At 41.3% G+C, this 23,329-nt stretch overlaps 1 protein-coding gene across 2 annotated transcripts in view; it reads right to left on the minus strand.

Moving 5' to 3' along the window:
- PLEKHG1 (pleckstrin homology and RhoGEF domain containing G1) overlaps nucleotides 1-23,329 on the minus strand; it is a 239,557-nt gene that overhangs the window by 56,322 nt on the left and 159,906 nt on the right. For both annotated transcript variants that reach the window (XM_070461602.1, XM_020895883.2), the window contains one exon: nucleotides 12,544-12,644. In XM_070461602.1, the coding sequence (XP_070317703.1) occupies nucleotides 12,544-12,644 (101 nt within the window). The remainder of the gene's footprint in view (nucleotides 1-12,543; nucleotides 12,645-23,329) is intronic.

Consider the following 23,329-nt stretch of genomic DNA (forward strand, 5'->3'; position numbering starts at 1 on the left):
AAAGCTGAGGGCTAGTCTCCCACATCATGGTGTCTTCAACCTGCTAGCGCCTACCTGGGAGGCCTTGTGTGAGTAATCTGGGCAGCTTTCCTTTCCAACCCTTTCATAAAATAATGGAAACAGTGAGGGGGCGGTAGCCTGATTTCCTTCACACTCCTGTCATCAGAGCAGCCATCCTGATACTGCTGGCTGACCACCCTGTTAGTTCTCCATCCAACACAGTCATTACTGAAAGCCTTGTTTATCAGGGGCTATTACAGGCAGGAGGTGATGGGTAAAGAGCACAGACAAAAGCTCCATCCTAAAGGTGCTTATGTTCTGATCAGGGGTGATAATGTTAACAACTGAAGAAATAAAGAGCACAATGTAAAACAAAAGACAACAAATGTCGGCAAGGATGTTAAGAACTGGAACCCTCATACATTGCTGATAGGAATGCAAAATGGTGCAGCTACCATGGAAAGCAGTATGAAGGTTCTCCAAAAATATTAAGAGTAGAACTAACATACGATCCAGCAATCCAACCTTGTGGTATGCTATGCTCTGCTCAGATGGTCAGCTGTGTCCTCCTCTTTGCGACCCTGTGGACTGTAGCCCACCAGGCTCCTCTGTCCATGGGGTTTTCTAGGCAATAATAGTGGAATGGGTTGCCATTTCATTCTCCAGCAGATCATCCCCACCCAGGGATGGAACCTGGGTCTCCTGTATTGCAGGAGGATTCTTCACCAACTGAGCCACCAAGGAAGCCCAATCTTGGGGTATTTACATAAAAAATTGAAATCAGGGTCTTGAAGAGCTGTTAGCACTACCACATTCGTTGTAGAAGTATTCACAACAGCTAAAATGTGGATACAACTTAAATGTCTGTGAATGGATGAAGATGAATAAGGAAAATGTGGTATGTACGTATATGTATTTGTGTGTATATATATGTGTGTGTGTGTATGTATACAGTGAAATATTAGTCTTAAAAAAGAAGGAATTCTGTGACAACATGAGTGAACCTTGATATTATGCCAAGTAGAAAAAAAAAAAACAACTAGTCACAGAAGGACAAGTCCCGCATGACTCCACTTATATTAGAAATCTAAAATAGTCACACCCATAGCATCAGATAGTAGAATGGTGGTTACCAGGGGCTGGGATAAGAGTAAATAGAAGAGCTATTACCTAAGATGCATCAAGTTTCAGCTAAATCAGATGAATAGGTTCTAGAGATCTGCTGTAACATAGTATCTAAGTTAACAATAACATGTGTGTGAAAGTGGCTCAGTCATGTCTGACTCTCTGAAACCCCATGGACTACAGCCCTCGAAGCTCCTCTGACCATGGGATCCCAGGCAAGAATACTGAGGCGTGTAGCCATCCCTTGCTCCAGGGCATCTTCCCCACCTAGGGATCGAACCCAGCTCTCCTGCATTTCAGGCAGATTCTTTACTGTCTGAGCCACAAGGGAAGTATTGAACACTTAAAAATTTAAGTGTTAAGTGCTGTTATTATAATAAAATAAAAATTAAGAAAAAATAAAATTTATTCCTTTACCAGTAGGAACTCATACACCATAGTACAATATTGCCTACTAAGAATGCTTATGTGAAAAATAGCAAAGGGTTGGTTTTACTGAAAAGCAAAACAAACACAACAGAATATAACACTGTACTATGTGTTATGAGGGGCTAGTGGCTCAGTGGTGAAGAATCTGCCTACCAATGCAAGAGATGTGGGTTAGATCCCTGGGTCAGGAAGATCCCCTGGAGAAGGAAACGGCAACCCACTCCAGTATTCTTGCCTGGGATCCCATGGACAGAGGAACCTGGTGGGCTACAGTCCATGGGGTCACAAAATAGTCAAACATGATTCAGCAACTAAATAACAACAATGTGTTATGAAGGAAATAAAGGAGAGAGTGTATAGCAGAGTGTGCCTGAGGCTGGCTGGGTGGGTGAAGGAGCACTGGAGTGGTCCCCAATGTTCTCTGAGGAGGTGATATCTAAGTTTGGGGAGGGTTGGAAGAGAAAGTCATTTAAGAAACTGGTCACGAGTCTAAGGAGGACAGAATGAACATAGTGTGTCTTTGTGGGTGGTATAGAAAGGAACCCACCAGCTGCTGTTTGGTGAACAACAGGGCGTGTGGGAGACATGGAAGACAACTAACTATAAAGTAATACACCATGTACTATGAGAACACAGACGGGGCCATGGAAAGAGGGATACCAAGGACTCTATAAAGACCAGAAACAGGCTGTCCTTCTAGAGTTACAGCCTAATGGGGTGGAGACTAGCTTTCTCATTGCATCAGTGAAACTAATGAACAGCTTCGCAAGTACATTAGCAGGAAGAAGTGACTCATAGTTTGTGTTTTGTACTCAGAGCTAAACTTAGAGTCATTCTACCTTCAGATCTGGGGTATTTTCCCTTTTCCTGCAGCAATTTCCTCCCTTTTGTGTAGCATTATGAAAAAAGAAAATATTATTTCTTACTAGAGTTCATATTCCTTGTTTGGATGGACAGTTAAAGGAAACACAGTTCTCTTTTACAGAACATATTCTATGTAAGATTTTCTCTGACCACTGATGTGTACTTGAACTCAGGAATTGTAATAAGACCTTGAAGATTCTACTGCCTTCCACTGAACAAGATTCAGGAAGGGGCCTCACCTTGTCTGCAATAGACTCTAAGCTCCATTTCCTTTTCCCACCCAATCAAGTGGGTCAGTTGGTATTCACAGAGGCACATATGGATTAGGAAACAAAATGGAGTGAGGTTAATAGTACCAAATGCTCCATTAAATTCACTGGTACGCTACCACTGTTTTGTTTTGTTTTTTAACCACTGGTCTTGAAAAGTCTACTTGAAAAAAGTCTATGGGTAAAAATATATTTCTACCACTGGGCAATAGTTGAAGACATTTTGATGATATGAAAATGCATTTACATAAAATATAACTGCTCCCACCTTGTCCTGACTTATTGTTATATGAATCCCATGGTTTGGGATGTTCAAGCTGGACTTAGAAAAGGCAGAGGAACCAGAGATCAAATTGCCAACATCCGTTGGATCATAGAAAAAAAACAAGAGAGTTCCAGAAAAACATCTACTTCAGCTTTATTGACTACGCCAAAGTGTTTGACTGTGTGGATCACAACAAACTGCAGAAAACTCTTCAAGAGATGGGAATACCAGACCACCTGACCTGCCTCCTAGGAAATCTGTATGCAGGTCAAGAAGCAACAGTTAGAAATGGACATGGAAAAACAGACTGGTTCCAAATCAGGAAAGGAGTACATAAAGGGTGTATATTGTCACCCTGCTTATTTAACTTACATGCAGAGCACATCATGCAAAATGCCAGGCTGGATGAAGCACAAGCTGGAATCAGGACTGCCAGGAGAAATATCAATAACCTCAGATATGCAGATGACACCACCCTTGTGGCAGAAAGCAAAGAAGAACTAAAGAGCCTCTTGATGAAAGTGAAAAAGGAGAAGTGAAAAAGTTGCCTTAAAACTCAACATTCAGAAAACTAAGATCATGGCATCTGGTCCTATCACTTCATGGCAAACAGATGGGGAAACAATGGAAACAGTGACAGATTTTATTTTGGGTTGCTCCAAAGTCACTGCAGATGGTGATTGCAGCCATGAAATTAAAAGACGCTTGATCCTTGGAAGAAAAGTTATGACCAACCTAGACAGCATATTAAAAAGCAGAGATATGACTTTGTCAACCAAGGTCCATCTAGTCAAAGCTATGGTTTTTCCAGGAGTCATGTATGGATGTGAGAGTTGTACTATAAAGAGAGCTGAGCACCGAAGAATTGATGCTTTTGAACTGTGATGTTGGAGAAGACTTTTGAGAGTCCCTTGGGCTGCAAGGAGATCAAATCAGTCAATCCTCAAGGAAATCAGTCCTGAATATTCATTGGAAGGACTGATGTTGAAGCTGAAACTCCAATACTTTGGCCACCTGATGTGAAGAGCAGACTCATTGGAACAGACCCTGATGCTGGGAAAGATTGAGGGTGGGAGGAGAAGGGTATGACAGAGGATGAGACGGTTGAATTGCATCACTGATTCAATGGACATGAGTTTGAGTAAGTTCTGGGAGTTGGTGATGGACAGGGAAGCCTGGGGTGTTGCAGTCCACGGGGTCACAAAGAGTCAGACATGACTGAGCGACTGAACTGAACTGAACTGACCCCATGATTTGCTTTCTAAACAATATTTCAAAGGAGAAAAGAAGCATGACCCAAATAAACATTTTGTCTTGAGACGTAAGTTACTTGGTCTGGGATGCTTTCACTGATCCCTCAGATAAAATCAATTCCTTGCTTCTCAGAGTTCTCGAAGTAAAGTTTTGTTCATTCCTTGGGTATATGACTTACTGCCTCTGCTACACGACAATGTCATTCATCTTTAGACTAATAGATTTAGCCTAGTGTTTGACATGCAACAGTGACTCAATATAGGTATACGAAATAAAAAGAAAGGGTAGGACTTTCCTGGTGGTCCAGTAGTTAATAATCCACCTACCAGTGCAGAGGACACAAGTTTGATCTTGGGAAGATCCTGGTCTGGGAAGATTCCGTATGTCGCAGGGCAGCTAAGCTCATGTGCCACAACCACTGAAGCCCACACACTCAAGAGCCCGTGGTCTACAACAAGAAAAGTCATCACAAAGAGAAACCCATGCACTACAACTAAGGAGTAGTCTCCCACTCGCTGCAATTAGAGAAAGTCTGCACACAGTAACCCAGAGTAGTCAAATAAATAAATAAAATTTTGAAAAAGAGAGAGAAAGAGTTGAAGGAAATAGGAAAATTCTCCTCTCATCTTTTGAGGAAAGAAAACTTAGCTGATCATAACTTGCTAAAAAATAATTTAAAAATAAAATTCTGATGTAGAGAAATGGTCTCTACTTCCTCACTCTTCATTCTTAAAGAAAGATTCAAATTACAGTCTAGATAACTCTTCTGTATTCCAAGAGAGGGAGGCTTGTGTAAAAACAATTGACATCTCTTTAACATGCAGTTAAGAAAAAAAGTTTTGGGAGTTTAGGTAACAAGTTAAACTGGTTTCTTTGGACTGAGCTAGCTTACTGACCATTTGGGAATTTCTTCCAGACACCAACAAAACAGAGTCTTAAATTTCCAGGCTATCATAGGGATTATGAGAGAAAGATTTGGCTACAAAAAAGACAACAAAAATGAAATCTCAATTGTATTTCAAAACAGGTCATGTTGGAAGATTTCATGAGATAACAATTTGAATCTAGTAATATGCCAAAACTGAACAAAGACAGTACAAGGAAAGAAATTATCCACTATTGTCATTTATGAACATGCATGAAAAAGTTCTTTAAAAAAACCCCACAAATTAAACTCATCATGCACAAATATATGAAACATCATGGCCAGGCAGGGTGTATGTGTGCACATGTGCTAAGTCACTTTGTGCTATATTTCTAAGTTGCTTCAGGCATGTCCAACTCATTGCAACCCCATGGACTGTAGCCTGCCAGGCTCCTCTATCCATGGGATTCTCCAGGTAAGAATACTGGAGTGGGTTGCTGTGCCCTCCTCCAGGGGATCTTCCCAACACAGAGACTGAACCCATGTCTCTTATGCAGTCTCCTGGCAGGCAGGTTCTTTTCCCAGTGCCACCTGGGAAATCCAGGGTTCATTCTAGTAGTGTACATATGATTCAAATCAGAAGCCCTATTAATATAATTTGCCACGTTATGAATAGGAGAAAAATCATATACTAATCTTCTTAAAGGATGATTACACATTCAATAAAATTCAATATTCATTTGCACTAAAATCTTAGCAAAATAGATATAAGTGTCTAAATTTCAGAACAAACATCATAGTTAATGGTGAAACAGTTAAAGCATTCCTACTAATGTCAGAAAGAAGATAAGAATGCAAGAATCTAATTAGCACTGTTTGAGAAGACTTATCCAAAGCAGTAAGACAAGAAAAAAAAAAAAATATATATATATAAGGGGCAGAATAACTGTAAAGGAAGGGAAAAAATTCTCATTTTCAAACACCATTGTCTACATAGAAAACCTAAAAGGGTCTATAAACAATTAGAACTGATGGGACATTTAAAAAAGTTGGTTGAATACCGTGTCAACATATAAAAAATTGAAAGCATTCCTATATGACAATAATGGCGAATTATAAAATAGGAAAATATTCTAGTCCAAAATAACGTCAAAAAGAACAAGTGTTTAAAAGTGACATGTATGAATGTGATGGAGAAATTATAAAATGTTATTATAGGGTATTTTTAAAAAGCTTGATGGATGAGATATGTTTATGGTTGGATGACCCAGTATTATAAAGATATCACGGCTGCCAAAATTAACCTGTATATTAAATCAAATTCCAATAAAAGTCCAAAGAGAGCTCCCTTCATGGAACTTGACAAACTAAAGCAAAAAGAAATGAAAAAATCACTTGGCAGTGCAAAGAGTTAAGAAATGCGAAGTCACTGCAGAAGAAGAGCAACATGGGTTTAATAATTAAGATGCTGTGGTATGGAGTGAGGATGGACAAAGAGACCAACAAAACAAAACACAGCCCAGAAACAGAACCATCCATACACGTAAACTTCACCAGGGAGAAATGCAGAACTACAAATCAGCATAGAGAAGATCTATTTTTCAGTCTATGGTGATGGGACTATGGGCTAGTTATATGAAAAGGGGTTTGTGTTTTTTTTTTTTCTTTCTTTTCTTTTTTTTTTCTGCACTGCATGGCTTGCATATCTTATGATAATAAGTTCCCCAACCAGGGAGTGAAAACACACCCAGATGAGATCGGGCATGTTCAGGGTGCTATGACCGTAGCCAAACACACCCTCTGTGAAAGCACAGAGTCCTAATCCACTGGACTTTCAGAGAATTCCCTGAAAATAAGGATTTTGATTTCCTATCACATACCACATTTCCATCAATTTTAGATTAAAGATGTAAGTGAAAAGCAAACATTTTAAGACTTTCAGGAAAAATATAGAGCATATTTATGAACTGAGCACATTTATAAAAGAGATAATTTTTAAACAAATACAAAATTCTCATACAATAAAAATTACATTTACTTAGAGTAGTCAAAATCATGAATTTTATAACTTCTTTTCAAAGAAGCCATAATTAAAAGACAAATCTCATACTAACAGAGGACTACAATTTGCATCATCCACAAAGATCTCCAGACAGAACTCATCAAGAACTCCTAAACAATCATAAGAAAAAGAAACATCTTGACAGAAAACTGGGCAATGAGTAGGAGCCAGAAATTCAGAGTAGAAATCAAAGTGGCCAAAAAACAAGAGAAGAGGCTTAGTCTTTTGCAATCAGCAAAATGCAAGGTAATACATCCCATAATGGAATATTACATTACAGTTAAAATAAGCAAAGGAGAACTATAAATCTCAAAAGCACCGTTGCGTGAAAAAAACTTGAAAAGACTGATACAGTGCACGCCATGTTTGAAGTAAGTTAAAGCACACTACATATATATACTTAGAGTCATGGCAACCAAGATCTTACTTGGGGATGAAACACAAAGGCTTGGATAATAGTTATAGTGATGGTGGTATTTTGAGTGAGATTATACTGGCTTTTCTGAGCCAATTCTGCACATCTCTTCCTAATTCCATGTTCAGTAAGGTCTTCTTAGTAGCCTGAAATCTGCTGTAGGTTTGTTTATACCATAGAAATTGGCAGACATTATAAATCTCAGATTTCCCCTCCCTTGTCCTCACCCTGGAGAACTGGCACATCAGCATATCACTGTGCCACTCTCCACAGAGTGGGATGCGATTCGGAGGGGCATATTGGGGGCTCAGCATTACTGGTAAAGCCTTTAGACTTTCAAGCATTTCCAAAGCAAATATGGCATAAAGGAAGGCCTTGATGGAATAGGGGTGCTTCATAAGTGTTTATCATATGCTTTCCCGTATTTTGGAAATACTTCTGAAAAACAATCTTATCAGCTAAAATTTTCTAAAGTGTTAGTTGCTCAGTCATGTTGGACTCTCTGGGATCCTGTGGACTGTAGCCCGCTAGGCTCATCTGTCCATGGGATTCTCCAGGCAAGAATACTGGAGTGGGCAGCCATTTTCTTCTCCAGGGGATTTTCCCAACCCAGGTCTCCTGGATTGCAGGCAGATTCTTTATTGTCTGAGCCACCAGGGGAAAATTTTTCAGGCTAGCATAAAACCATTTTCTCTTTGCCCTCTTTAGTTTTAGAGATTTAAATCTTGCTTAGTTGGGCACAATAGTATTATATTATGAGGAGGCATCTGGACCTGAACTAGTAAAAATTTTAAAATCATTTCAAGCCTTAACCATAGATTTGCCAGATAGTTGTATCTTTGAAATCAATTGATGTAGGGTATAGAACAGAGGGTTCATAAGAGGCATTAACATAAAAACTCACATCGATACTGTTATTTAATGAAATATAATAGTAAAGACATTTAAGCTCTAAATTTATTCCAGAGTTAAGAGAAAGGAAATAAAAGCAAATAGGGACAATATAGTACAGACAATTAACTGTAAAAGTTAAACAGAAAAATATTCTTGGAAATAAAAAAAAAAAATAAGAAGAATACTAGTTGAGATTCAACAAAACCAGGTGTTTAAAATAGGCTTCCATCAATAGGAGAATGGATAAAGAAGATGTGGAACATATATACCATGGAATATTACTCAGCCATTAAAAAGAATAAAATAAGGCCATTGGCAGCAACATGGATGAACCTAGAGATTATCATACTGAGTGAAGTCAGATAGAGCAAGGAAAATGTCATAAGATATCACTTATCCACAGAATCTAAAACAGATGAAACAAACGAACTGATTTACAAAACAAAAACAGACTCAGACTTAAGAGAACAAACTGATGTTTACTAGAGTGTAAGGGCGAGGGGTAGGGGCATTTAGGCAGTTTGGGATTGACATGTACATGCCGCTATGTTTAAAATGGATAACCAACATGGATCTACTGTATAATATTAGGAACTCTGCTCAATATACTCTAACAGTCTAACTGGGAAAAGAATTTGAAAAACAATAGGTTCATATGTGTGTGTATATAAATATATATATGTATATATATATATAAAACTGAATCACTTTGTTGTACCCCTGAAACTAACACTCCAGTATAAAATAAAAAGTTAAAAATAAACAAAATAAAAAAATCAAAATAGGCTGGGTTGGTTTTCTAGCTCTATGTCCTTGAGCAAAGGACTTTCTACACTGTCTCCTCTGTCCAAACAATGTGTATACATTTTGCATCTTATCTGCCTTAGAGCTGTTGAGAGGATGAAAGGAGACAATGCATGTGCAGGAGATTTACAACTGTGATCTACCAAAGGGACAGGCATGAGCACCATCAGCTAGAATTGTGTCACCTCTGATGACTCACATGTCACCATCACCCTGACTCAGGTTTACTTTAGTCACGTCTGATTTCCTTGTTCAGCAAACACCAAAGAGAAAAGCACAGAGAACAATTCAGGCATATAATATAGACCTGTCTTCCAACTTTTGCAGCTGAGGTCCCTTCTTGCTGACAATGGGGGCTACTTCCGTCTTGTTTTCCTTTAAATTAGGAGACACAGGAAGCTTTAAACTCCAGGGAGTAGAAAACCCTTCCTGCCTGGACTATGTCACAATGCCACAAATCAAGACCTGAAAAGCAGGGCTCTGTTCTGGCAGGAGGGAATGTGGCTAGATGCCTGGGGCTTGGAGTCAGAGAAGCCCAGACTTATATAAAGCGATAATGCACATAAAGCTCTATGGCCTCTGGCATGGACAAGCACTAGATAAACAGTCATTACAGTCAATGCACAGCCAAACCACCAGAAAGCTGAGGCCAGGGCCTCCCAACACGAGGCCTGATTCCTCTTCCCGGGTTACTGTACCATCAGGGAGCTCTGGGTGGAGAAACCACTCACGGCTCCTTGGACTATTACCCTCAGAGTTGCTAAATGAAGCCGGCTCCAACATCAGCACATTACTAATGCACATGCAGATTCTAAATTCCCTAATTCCATTTTCTAATGCCATTCCTCTATTTTCTTATTATTGCATTTATTTTATCTAGACAGTGTTTCTCAACCATGGCTGCACATCTATTGTTGTTGTTCAGTCGCTAAGTCATGTCCAACTCTCTGTGACCCCATGGACTTCAGTAGCATGCCTGGCTCCTCTGTCCTCCACTATCTCCCAAAGTTTGCTCAAATTCATGTTCATTGAGTCAGTGATGCTATCTAACTATGTCATCCTCTGCCGCCCCCTTCCCCTTTTGTCTTCCATCCTTCCCAGCATCTGAGGACCTTTTAAAAAATCTTGATGCCCTGGTCCCACCACAGACCCATTAATTAGAACTTTCGGGGGCAGGAATCATCATATTAAAAACAAAACAAAGCACAATCCTTCCCAGGGAATTCCAATGTGTAGTCCAGGTTCAGAACCGCTATCTTGGAACATACAAATTGGTTTACAAAGTCTACTGAGTCCAGTGAAAGAGATGTTGCAACACTGGCTTTTTTCATGTCCCAGGCTTTCAAAATTAAGGGACAGGTTGATAATTCAAACGTGTCTTCCAGAGGCCAGGCTTGGGATAGTGTTAGGGATCCACATGGATGTTAGGGAAGGCCAAGGAGATGTGGATCCTACCCTCAAGGAGTTCACATATACTAACTTCAGTATTATTATTTACACTCTGGTTGAGTGACCCCATGATCGGGCATTATAGAACTCTCTAAGGAGGTTTTACTCTAACTCTGGGCTTCCCAGGTGATACCAGTGGCAAAGAATCTGCCTGCCAATGCAGGGGACACAAGAGATACAGATTTGATCCCTGGATCAGGAAGATCCCCTGGAGGAGGGCATGGCAACTCACTCCAGTATTCTTGCCTGGAAAATCCCATGGACAGAGGAGCCTGGGAGCTACAGTACACGGGGTCGCACAGACTCGGACACGACTGAAGCGAGTTAGCACACAGGCAAGCAATAAACCTTATAGAGATAGGAAGATGTGAGCAAGACTTGAAATGAGGGAGGCCATTATGTCCCAATAAACCCACTGTAAGTTGAAAATGTCAGAACTCAGAAATGCATGAATGACTTCCCTGGTGGTCCAGTGGTTAAGAATCCGCCTGCCAATTTAAGGGACACAGCTTTGATTTCTGGTCTGGGAAGATTTCACATGCCATGGGGAAACCAAGCCTGTGTGCCACAGCAACTAATCGCATGCTCCAGAGCCTGTGCTTAGCATCAAGAGAAGCCCCTGCAACTAGAGAGTGGCCCCTGACCACCACAACTAGAGAAAGCCTGCAAGCAGCAATGGAGATGCAGCCAATCCAAAAATAAAGTCAATAAAAAATTTAAAAAGGCTTTAAAATACACTTGATCTACTGAACACAAAAGCCTCACCTCACTTACCTTAAATGTGTTCAGAACACTTACATGAGCCTCCAGTTGGGCAAAACTATCCAACACAGAGCCTCTTTGTAATAAAATGTTGACTGTCTCATGCAATGTATTGAATACTGTACTAAAAGTGAAAACAGAATGGTGTAAGTGTATTGGTTGTTTACCATCATGATTGCATGCCTGACTGAGAGCTGTAGCTCACTGCCTGGGGAGGGGTTGGATGGGCGGGGGGAAATCAAAATTCAAAATTTGAAATACGGTTTCTACTGAACAGATCTTGTTTTTGCACCATTGTAAAGTAAAAACAAAAAACTCACGAGTTGAAACATCATAAGTCAGGGACCACCTGTATCCTATCTAAAATTCCCCAAAGAATATAGACATGACCCAGTTGGCATGCAAATCCAGATATGTTGGAAACCTGAGTCTGTGCTCATTACCTGCCTACTACCTGGTCTTCCAAGAGGTACTACAATATAATAACTGATTTGTTCACTCCATCCCCTTCAGCTCCCTGTCTGTCTTGTTTTCTATGGTACTTTTCTAAGCCCCATGCCTGCTACACAGTAGGTACTCAATAGATGTCTGAATTAAATTAAGTGCTATAAATTTTAATTATTAATTTGCATTAATATCTGTTATGATATTAATGTATTAAGTATAATACATTAATGTATTAATGTATATTAAGTATTTATTGTCTGTTTACTCTCTTGCCCACTCCTTAGGCAGAGAAAAATTTTTAGAAAATCCAGTGGGAATGGAGATGTTGGGGGACTGAGGCAGGATATATTTTTGGATGCCACGTTCACCCTGTATTGTGGAACCGAGAAGCCTCTGTTCTGTCATGACGAATAGGTCTCTTCTCTGAGCCAGGAGGATAGAATGGGATGGGATTCTGAATTAATCTGAGATTAACATACAAACAAGGATGTTTCCAAGTAGAAAACTTCACGGCATGATAGCTCACAGAAATTGATGAAGTAGAATCAGGGATTTCTGTTAAGTTTTCTGAGGCCACCTTCATTTGAGAAAAACTCATAATGTTCTTATGTGAGAACAATCTTCTGAGTACTAACTTACCTATTAAAGTGGTAGATATCCTGTATGTTTCCAAAAAGGGCTGATCTTTCATCTGTCCCCAGAGGAAGTTTTGTCTGGTCCCTGATACAGTCAAGGTAATCCTGTGAAACCAACAAGAAAGATGTTATAAACACTCCTGTTCTTTTCCAAGACATCTTTAGTTATGTGTGGTGAACCTTTCATATCCATTTCAAGTAATTATTATGCTAATGTGCTCATTAACTCTACCGTGAGAATACAGAATCTCTTTTATTAATAATGATATTCCCCTATTTATAGAGCAGGGAGTTTGAACAAGGAGAAAGGGTGTATATACATTAAAATGTGTGTGTGTGTGTGTGTGTGTGTGTGCGCGCGCACATGCTCAGTAGTGTCTCTCTGTGACCCCCATGGACTGTAGCCCGCCAGGCTCCTCTGTCCATGGAATTCTCCAGGCAAGAAGACTGGGGTGGGTTGCCATGCCCTCCTCCAGGGGATCGTCCCGACCTAGGGATCGAACCAGGTCTCCTGCATTGCAGGCAGAGTCTATCATCTGAGCCACGAGGAAAGCCCTATATTAACATATCTACACCTAAAATGTATTAGCACTTCCCTAGATGGATAACATAACGACCATGGTTACCAATAAAGTCAGACTTCTGGCATAACAACATTGCCTGCTATCCCCTCAACTGATTTATTAGTATATGATAAAAAAGATACTGCAAAATTCACACAGTGGGAAGCCAGGAATAAAATTGTGAAATGCAAAGAAATTGTTTTAAACATCACCTTTTTAAGTCAGAAAGCTGTTGTGAAACTATGGAACTAAATGCATCCTCGAATGCTAGTTTAAAAAATACTTTCTAAACATTATATGTTTTTTAAAATAAACATATAATTCACTCATACGATCTAATAGACCATGTTAAGGAGCTATGAACTGCACTGAAATGATTTTATCCATTTTAACACGGCAGCAACTCCCAACTGAGCTGACGTGGCGTGGGCTCAGGCCCACAGTGGGTTAAATGGACGTGGCTTAGAAGCTATTTGAACTGCTGAGAGAGGGGAAAACTGTGCTCCATGCTGTGTGCCGCATCCCTGAGTATCCCTCTTGCCCCAGCCAGACTTGAAAAGAGAACTCTGTAGGAGGCAAGAAAACAATAAAGAAAAAAGTGAAAACAGCTGAAATAACGTAAAATCAAAAATAAATAGTCCCCCGCCCTGGGCTGAACAATGCAGGACGGTTCTCCACCAGACGTCACCCGGAGCTCCGCAGCTCCTGGGGAAGTCTCGGTGGGGGGGAAAGTCAGCCAGACCCTGAAAATCCCAGCCCTGGACTGCATTCCAATGACCAGTCACAAACACAATAATATTTAGGCGCAACTAGTGAAAGGAGAAGCTGAAATGTGAGAAGCGTCAGATAATTGTTGCTTTTGTCTTTTAATAAGCCACAGCCGCCCTCTTGTGCCCTTCATGCTCCTCAAATGAAAACCAGGCCGGGCTTCATCAGGAACCGTCTCCCTAGCAGGGCTCACAGACTACGTCAAATAACTAACCATTCTGGTTCTTAACCATCATGGTCATGCAGGAAGTGACGTTCATAAGCGTTTTTATGTTTTAACAAGCTTGATGGTGACATCTTTTCTTCTTCAGAAAGCGGTCCTCTCAATAAGAAATTAGACTTACGAGGTTTAAGTGTGAAATTGCCATTAAAAACCCACAATAGCAAGACCCAGCCTCCTTACTTTTATGACTGGAACAATTATAGGGAGCTTCAAGTACCTGTGCAGGCTCTAGAGATAACGCCCAAATAAAAAGTTGTAAAGAAGGCTAGAGTTGAAGGAAGAGGGCATTTTGAGCAAGTATGAATCAAAGTGAGGTGTCCTCAAAAAGACAAATACGTGTGTTTCTTGACAGTTTCATAAAATTACATGTGGTCCAAAGAGATGGGCTGCTAATAGTTAACTGCGTGGAATGCTTATATTTGATAGCTTCTTTAATACTTTGATTAACATTTTAAAAGGACACATCAGGTGGTCCAGTGGTTAAGACTTTCTGTCACCAATGTAGGGGCGGTGAAGGTTCCATCCCTGGTCAGGGAACTAGGATCCTACACACTGCACAGAGTGGCCAAAAAACTTAAAAAAATAAATGAGCCTTAAAAAAATAAATAAAAAGACACCATATGCAAAATTAAGAAGGTAAAACAGAAGGTTGCAGATGAGTATGAAATTAAAAAAGTAAAATGGAAGATATTGGCAGGCATGAGCTACACCCAAGAGCAGCATTAAGGCTGGGACAAAGCTGATGCGGGGATGCCAAATTCATCTGAACGGCTGCAATGGGGTTTAAGGAGAAAGGGAAGAAACCTTTTTCTCACTTCAAGCGTGAAGCTGGCCCATTGTTCAGAAACCTGATACTAAATTCTTCATGTCAAGGAAGGACCAAGTTGAGGGAGTTGAAGAATTTCATCTGGGGTGAGAGACAAAGAACCATGGCCCACTTCCAACAGGGGATGGCCCATCTCCAGATCAAAGGGTTTCAAAACCCCAGAGTCCTTGGTAGAGGAACTATATTGTAAAAGCTGCTTGCTTTCTGAACTCATTGAGAAATAGATTGTTAGGAGTCCAAAGTTTCGCAGGCCACTCCAGAAAACAGATCAAAGCCATAGGGCCACAACATATTCCCCCACTGATCATAACTAAGTCTTTTAAATATGATACTTTAACCCCAAATCAGTTACTGGAAACTACTGTAGCATGCACTGCATTAGCAGCTGTAAGCATCTGAAGCCAAAATGAGAGGTTTGAAGCTCGGTGATAATAATAGTTCATTCTATGCTCAAATGACAGGGTAGAGACACCAATGAAATTTATTAGAGCCTGTCACGCTGCTTATTAATTTTATTGGTTTGATGTCAGCACCTATGGTTACCCTACAGTTAACAATGATCAATTTAAAACTTTTGCACTGAAAATAATTACTCTCCAAGAGGATCAAAGAAGACACTCAATGCTGAGGAAGGTAGGAAGAGATACACACAAAAAAATAGCTTTACACCATTTGAGAAAGGTTTTATTATAGTACTATGAATTTTGCCTAAAGTATTTCTTCTCTAATCAGCAGTTCCACCATTGTAAGATTTGTACACATGTGCTCTCTTCTTGATAACTTTTTCATTTCTGTGATGTCTGTTATAGAAAATATCCAAGTAAACTTGAACTCAGTGCTGTTTAAAGTGTGGTAACGGATAGCAACCAATTTGCAATCTACTGCTGATCACAACAAGGTCAGTGCAGAAGTTGAGACTAAGCCTGTACAGACTTCTATAGCATTTTGACAGAAGGATGTTTTTTGAATCTAATAAAAATTCAGGCTTGTATTTTGCATATCTGATATCTTCTATTTTGTTTCTCTAGTAATTCTTTTTTTTTTTTTTGTGGTGTTCTACAAAAATGTCAGTGCGTGGCCGATAGGAACACACACACACACACACACTCCCTCTCTCAGACAGTTTGAGAAGGTCTGGTCTAGACAACAGTCCAGCAGAGATGCTGGAGAGAGAATGTTTCCAGAACTGGGACAGAATTCAAACTCAACGTCCTCGGAAGCTCGCTTTATTTAAGATGCCCTGAAAGAATTAAGTTAATGTCCCTGCACCCAGCCCCCCCTTTACCCTCTAAAATAATGCTTAAAATGTTTAAAAATTACAAACTGTTTAACATGAAAATAAAGCTAAACCATAAGAAGACAAAAATTTATTTAGATCGTCATCTAATTTTTCTACTATTTCTCTCTCTTGAAGATAGTCATATCGTACAAACAAAATGAAGAAAAGGTTCTGTTCATAAATCCTTTTGCTCGGGTTTCAAAATTTCATCTCTTTGACTTACTCTTTTTGGTCTAGTTTTTGTGTTAGCATTTCCAAATTCCAAGCCCTTTGATATAATCCCTATGTAAGACTACTGGTCTTTATTTTGGGGGAAGCATCTTTTTCAGTTTTTCCAACACCTCCACCTTTTCTAGAAAGTAATCATTTGTTTATAGAAAACCTGCTGGCAAGTTTCATGTATTACTTTGGGAATGATGTTCATATGATAATAACTTACATTTGTATGTCAATTTACAGTTTAAAAGCACATTCACATTTATTCATACAAACACTACCCCCTACTTTGAGGTCATAAGAATGCATGTCAAATTCTGTTTTACAAGCTAGGAATAAATAAAATGAATAAAACATGATCCCTCCCTCCAAGGAGCTCCCTGCGTAGTTGAAAGACAAATGTAAACAAGTAAATACAATACTGTGTTCAGACAGCATGACTGATAAATATTCAGCACGTGGGAGACTGGAGGCAGGAGAGGAAGTGGGTAATTCCAGGGCAGGGAGAAGTCTTCTAGAGGAGGTGACGGTGCAGCTGAGTCTTTAAGGATGACAGAGAGTGGAGAGAAAGGAGGAGGAGACCCAACACCCAGGAAGGCAGAGAAGAGTAAAGGAGCACACGGTAACAAAACGCAGGGTGCAGCAAGGACACTAAAGGAGCTGGAGACTTCCCTGGTATCGAGTGGTGAAAACTCTGAGCTTCCACTGCAGGGGGCACGGGGCTGGATGCCTGGTCAGGGAACTAAGATCCTCCATGCGGCATGAAATGCCCCCCCTCCCTCAAAAAAATCAATGAAAGAAGCACAGATGGGCTGAGCGAACAGGACATGAACAGCGCACATGCACAGATCCTGGAGGTGGGGCTGCAAAGTGAGAAGCGCTCGAGTCAGGACAGGCTTGATCATGGAGAACCTTCCATGCTCTGTAGGCAACTCGGAAGGATGCCATGAGACCAAAGGTCACTCCAGCATCAGAAAATGGAACATGAGCTATCAAACTGCCAGTGCCACACATCCATCCATCCATCTGTCCATGCCATCTATCATCTGTCCCTGCATCCACCCATGAACAGGCTGATGGGAGGCGCAGGGAAAGAGAAGACAGAGGGAGGAAATCTAGAATGACAGGAGGGCGTAACTGGCAAAGGTGAGCACAGAAGATAGCAGGTGACCATGAGAGCCCAGGTGAGGGGACGAGACGAAAGGCAAGAGGACAGGACGATAAACACCACTCCCAGGACGTCTGGGCAGGGGGCCCTTTCTCTCTAACCAAGTGTACGCTGGTCAGTTTTATTTTATGCTGTAGAAAACAAAATTCTAACAAGTCAGAGCATAGGAAAGAAGAAGTTCCCTCTTCCTTCTCAAGGGCCTCCCCGCCTCTCTCCAGAGATAACTCTGATTAAAGATGTGGTGTGCATGCTTCTGGGTGATGTTCCGGGGCATAATTATATCTGAAAAAATTATATCTGGAAAAATGCTATGCTTGATTTACAGCTTTGCTTCTCCATTCAGAATATGTAAACATACATAACTCTTATATGTAAGCATAGTTCCTTTTCGTTCTTTATAACAACTGCATTGCAGTCCACTCAATAGCTTTATTATAATGTACCTAGTTAATGAAGATATTGGGAGAGGCACAGACCTAGTGGTAGTAACTGTGTTGAGAGGGCATTCAGAAATGAGTGAGAGGGGACCCCTGTCCCTCCAGCGGCTCACATGGGAGCAAGAGAAAGAAAGAAATCTCAGTGTAACAACTTAAGTGTTATTTAAGAAGAATAATTTACAAAGGGCTGTGAGAGTATAGAAGAATACATTTTCAAATGAAAGAAACCTTTTATCTTTCTTCCAAATAAACCACTAAATGGGGTTTACAGTAAAAGTTCCTGCTGGAGCCTACAGATAAAGCATCAGAAGTCTAATCTTCACGTTAATCTCTTTTCTTCCTCTATTGCTAGCCACGCGGGAGGAAGATATAGCTAAAGAAACGGGAACGGGGGCAGGGGGTGTGTGTCTCTGGCCACCCCATTAAACTGGAAACAAAAGCTCCAACTGTGGGAACGATGTTGTTCCTGAATCTATAGAACTCCCCTCCTCCTGGAGAACTGTACTGAAAATACAAAATATCATCAACAGGACAAATCTTTCTGCCAACTTTGTTGCAGAGAATGGGGGAGGGGAAGACAAAGGAGGAGGACCAGGGGGAAAGAGAAGAGAAAAAGAAGAGGAAAGAAATGAGGCAGGAAGAGAAAGAGGGAAGAAAGCGTGAAGGGGGGGGGGGGGGGAAGAGAAAGAAGAAACGCACACGCAAGTGCAGGACTGAAACCCAAATGAATTTCCAGTTAAAAGGAGCTTCTGTTGCTGATATCAGTTTTCATTAGTTTTCCTAATTGATGGTATAGAGGCTGATCTTCATTGGCCATATGTGGAAGTCAGTATTACTGCTCTGAGATATTTGAGTAAAGAATTTAAAAAAAACAGGGAGCTTTCAGCCTCATTTCCCTTCTACAATAGTTTCAATACCTAAGACATCAGTAAAAAATGTCGGGAATGGCCTTCATGCTAAGCTGTGACAAATGACACCTGAGACAGCTCAGTTCTCTCTATTGTTTCACTTCTTCCTCCTGAAAGAGGTTGGGGGGAGTGGGAGGTGCCCCCTAGAGAGGAGACTGGGGGGGTGGGGGGGTGGGGAACAGCTGGACCTGGAAAGGGGGAGAGTCAGGCAGTTTGTCCCAGAAACAGAAACTTGGGGGTGGGGTGGGGGCACAGGAGTTCTGTTAAAAACAGTAGTCCTGAGTAGTAAGAGCAAATCCCGTACTGGGGAATATTTGTTTGCTTTTCCTCTAAAACTGTAAGCAGAAAATACTTAAGAACTGGCAGCCTACAGGAGTCTAATGATGGAAGCAAGATATCAAGAAACAGGACTCCCCTTTACATATCAAAGTCCCTAAAGCACAGAGCGGCCCACCTTTGGCTACACTTCTGACAACCATTATAAAAACTGTCAGGGCTCCCTTGGTGGCTCGGGGGTAAAGAATCTGCCTGCCAATGCAGGAGACGGGGGTTCCATCCCTGATCTGGGAGGATCCCACATGCCTCGGAACACCTAAGCCTGTGTGCCACAACCATCGAGCCAGTGCTCCAGAGCCTGGGAGCCGCCAAGGCTGCGTCCACATGCGGCAACCACTGGAGCCCGTGGGCCCTAGAGCCCATTCTCTGCAACGGCAGAGGCCACAGCGCTGAGAAGGCTGCACATCGCAAATTCAGACGGGCCCCTGCTCACAGCAGCTAGACAAAAGCCTGTGCAGCCATGAAGACCCAGCACGGCCAAAACCAAATAAATAACATTAAAAATAATCAATTGTCTTTATTTACTTCATATTGTTATCAGGATGAAGTATTTGATGACTGTAAGCAAATCTAACCATGTTACAATTAAGAAGCAGGATACAAATTTAACACTAAAATTAATCTCTTCTATTACCCTTTAGTTATAACAAAAAAGAAAATTTCTTAGAAGAGTTCCTTCTGTAATAAACACAGCAAAAAACCCCAAAAAACAAAAAACCCTTAATGTTTTATTGCTTTGTTAAATCTTTATTCGAAAAATTGTGCTTAGGGTTTCCAAGTTCCACTGACAATGTTCTCATATGCTAAAGCTCTTAAAGCAAGAGAGGTGGACAGACACCCATGAAGAGATACGTTGAGATATCTGCTGTATGTTGAGATATCTTTCCATACTTATTTGAAACCTACCATTCTTTTTTTTTTTTCATTTATTTTTATTAGTTGGAGGCTAACTACTTTACAATATTGTAGTGGTTTTTGTCATACATTGACATGAATTAGCCATGGATTTACATGTATTCCCCATCCCGATCCCCCCTCCCACCTCCCTCTCTGCCCGATCCCTCTGGGTCTTCCCAGTACACCAGGCCCGAGCACTTGTCTCATGCATCCAACCTGGGCTGGTGATCTGTTTCACCCTAGATAATATACATGTGAAAACTACCATTCTTTTTTTTCCTCTGTACTCTTTAATCATCATTTCTAGATACCAAAAAAGGAGCAAAAGCATTTCTGGGATAATCTGTGTGCTTACTGAATGTGCGTAAATATAAAATACGTTCAAAATCTTTAAAATGGGCAACCAGAGAGTTTGCCAGGCTGCCTGCAGAAGGGCATGGCATCAGGGGCCTGGTGGGCGCTGACAAGACAGGGCAGAAAGTTTATTAACCACTCCGTTGAGTCCTCTGGTCATCCTATTTTTTTTTCCTGACTCTTGTCACGCTTTCCTTCCCACTGGGTTAACTTAGCATTGTTGTTTAGTCACTGAGTCATGTCTGACTCTTTGTGACCCTGTGGACCGTAGCCTGCCTGACTCCTCTGCCCTTTGGGTTTCCCAGGTAAGAATACTGGAGCGGGTTGCCATTTCCTCCTCCAGGGGATCTTCCTGACCCAGGGATCGAACCCGAGTCTCTTATGTCTCCTGCATTGGCAGGCGGGTTCTTTACCGCTGAGCCACCTGGAAGCCCCTTCCTTGGAATAGTCTCCTCCCCCTTTCACCCTCCAAGTAAGAAAGCTGACAGACGCAATTAGATGCGACTTTAGTCCCTGAGGAGGAAAAACGAAGAACAGGCTGATGAGGTGACAGAGGGATGCGTGTCCCGGCAAGGCTTTAAGCACTGCAAAAAGAACCTGATTCATCTCAATTACAATCTTGGCACTGCTGCTGTAATCTGAAACACGGTAATTAAGAAAAATTAAATAAAGCCCAAGGGGCTCTGTGTATGGGAAAGAAAATAAAAGACCGGTAAGATAAATGTCCATTATTAGATCATCTGAGGTTTAACTCCTCCTCACTGCTATTTACTACTGCTGCTATTATTATCATTACTATTACTATTATTATCTGGTTTGGGGCTAGGTACTGAGCTCACTACTTTATATGCATTATCTCATTTAATCTTCATAGCAGCCCCAGGAGGTGAGCCCCATTACTAATCTCATTTTGCTGGATGCTTAGAAAAGTTCAATTGGGATTCCCCTGGGGTCCAGTGGCTAAGACTCCACTCCCTATGCACAGGGCCCAGGTTCCACTCCTGGTCAGGGAACTAGATCCCACTAAGAGTTTCAATGAGGAAACTAAGACCTGGTGCAGCCAAATAAATTATTGTTTTTTTTTTCTTAAAAGAAGGGTTCAATTGCTCCCCAGAGAGTAAGTGACTTAGCTGCATTCAAACCTTCAAACCAGTACCAGCTGTCTACAGCTTGGCGCCCAAACCCTGCACCACTGCTTTAAAGGTTTTAGTTCTTAACCAGGTGGCTCAGGGGTAAAGAGTCCACCTCCCAGTGAAGGAGACACAGGAGACCTGGGTTCGATCCCTGGGTCGGGAAGATACTCTGGAGAAGAGAATGGCAACCCCCTTTGGTATTCTTGCCTGGAGAACCCATGGACAAGGAGCCTGGCAAGCTACAGTCCATGAGGTCACAAAGAGTCAGACATAACTGAGCACGTACTCACGGTATCTTCAGACAGTAGGAAAAGTTTGCTGTTGACTTTAGGACTACATACAGTTTTTATTAGGTATGAGTTAGGAGCCTACTAAAATGACAACTTTCACTGACTAGGTGACTGCCAGGCACCAGGACTGTCATGCACTGTATCTAAATTAATATTAGTCCATTCACAGGATGGGCTCAGCAAGTAAGGAATCCACCTGCTACAGAGGAGATACAGGAGATGCAGGTTTGATCCCTGGGTCGGGAAGATCCCCTGCAGGAGGAAAATGGCAACCCACTCCAGTATTTGTGCCGGAAAAATCCCATGGACAGAGGAGCCTGGCAGGCTACAATCCATAGCGTAGCAAAGGGTTCCACACGACTGAGCCACTGAGCACATTCACAGGATGAACCCACTTCCTTCACATTTCATCAGTCCACACCCCAGGCCTGCTCTTCCATCAGCCATGTGCCATTTTACCTTCAACACTGGCTCATGCTTTCCCATCTTGCTCATAGGTTCTCTTCCTCTCGTTAGTGCATCCTGCTTCTCTTGCCAGTGCCCCCCAGGTCAGTCATTTCACCCCTCTTTATTTGCATGACTTTACATAGCTAGCTCGCCCGTTAGGAACGCACTTCTTTACAAAGTCAATCATGTGGAAACACTATAAATGAATTTTTCCTGTTCTCCCAGCACCATGCTACTTTTAAGTACGTTAAAAAAAAAAAAAAGTATACAATGGAGAGGCTGGAAAGCAGAGAGTTTAAAAGCTACAGAGTCAGCAATCACTATAAAATGAAGATCAATCAGCAACGAAGAGACAAACAGCAGCTCTGAAAGCACGGCTTTTAGAGGAAAGCGTTGACGTGCTGACAATATACAACAAGGTGCAGCGTCCGTGTAGCAAAGCTTCCTTACGAATGTGGGTGAGTGACCCTGGAAGGGGTTTTACTGCTTCACAGGGGAGCCTGGACCATAGTCAGCTTATTAGAGTAACAAGCCTTTGACAACAGTCAGTCTGGATATTTGTCTTCGGTGCTCTGATCAACTCCATGGAACTCTACACATCACTTCGTACACCGATGGCTTAAAGGTTTTCACTAAACATCAAAAGGTGGCCATGGATTTGTCAGCAAAACACTTCCTGTTTGCATGAAAAAAAGCACCCATGCCTCCCCTGTGGGCTTTTAATTCTAGAGCATCAGACATTTGGAAATAAGGACACCAAAGAATGGTCCATTAAAACAGATACAGTCCATTTTGCCACATACACGTGACCAGCGAGTGTATGCTTGACCTAATGATGTGCAAGGCAGTGATTAACTTTATGACTTATTTAATGAGTTGGAACACTTTCCAGTTTCGTACTGAGACAGGAACTGTGATATAGGTAATTTCCATACCAATTGGTCT

The sequence above is a fragment of the Odocoileus virginianus genome, chromosome 34, assembly GCF_023699985.2.
Source record: "Odocoileus virginianus isolate 20LAN1187 ecotype Illinois chromosome 34, Ovbor_1.2, whole genome shotgun sequence".
In the NCBI taxonomy this organism is placed as follows: Eukaryota; Metazoa; Chordata; class Mammalia; order Artiodactyla; family Cervidae; genus Odocoileus; species Odocoileus virginianus.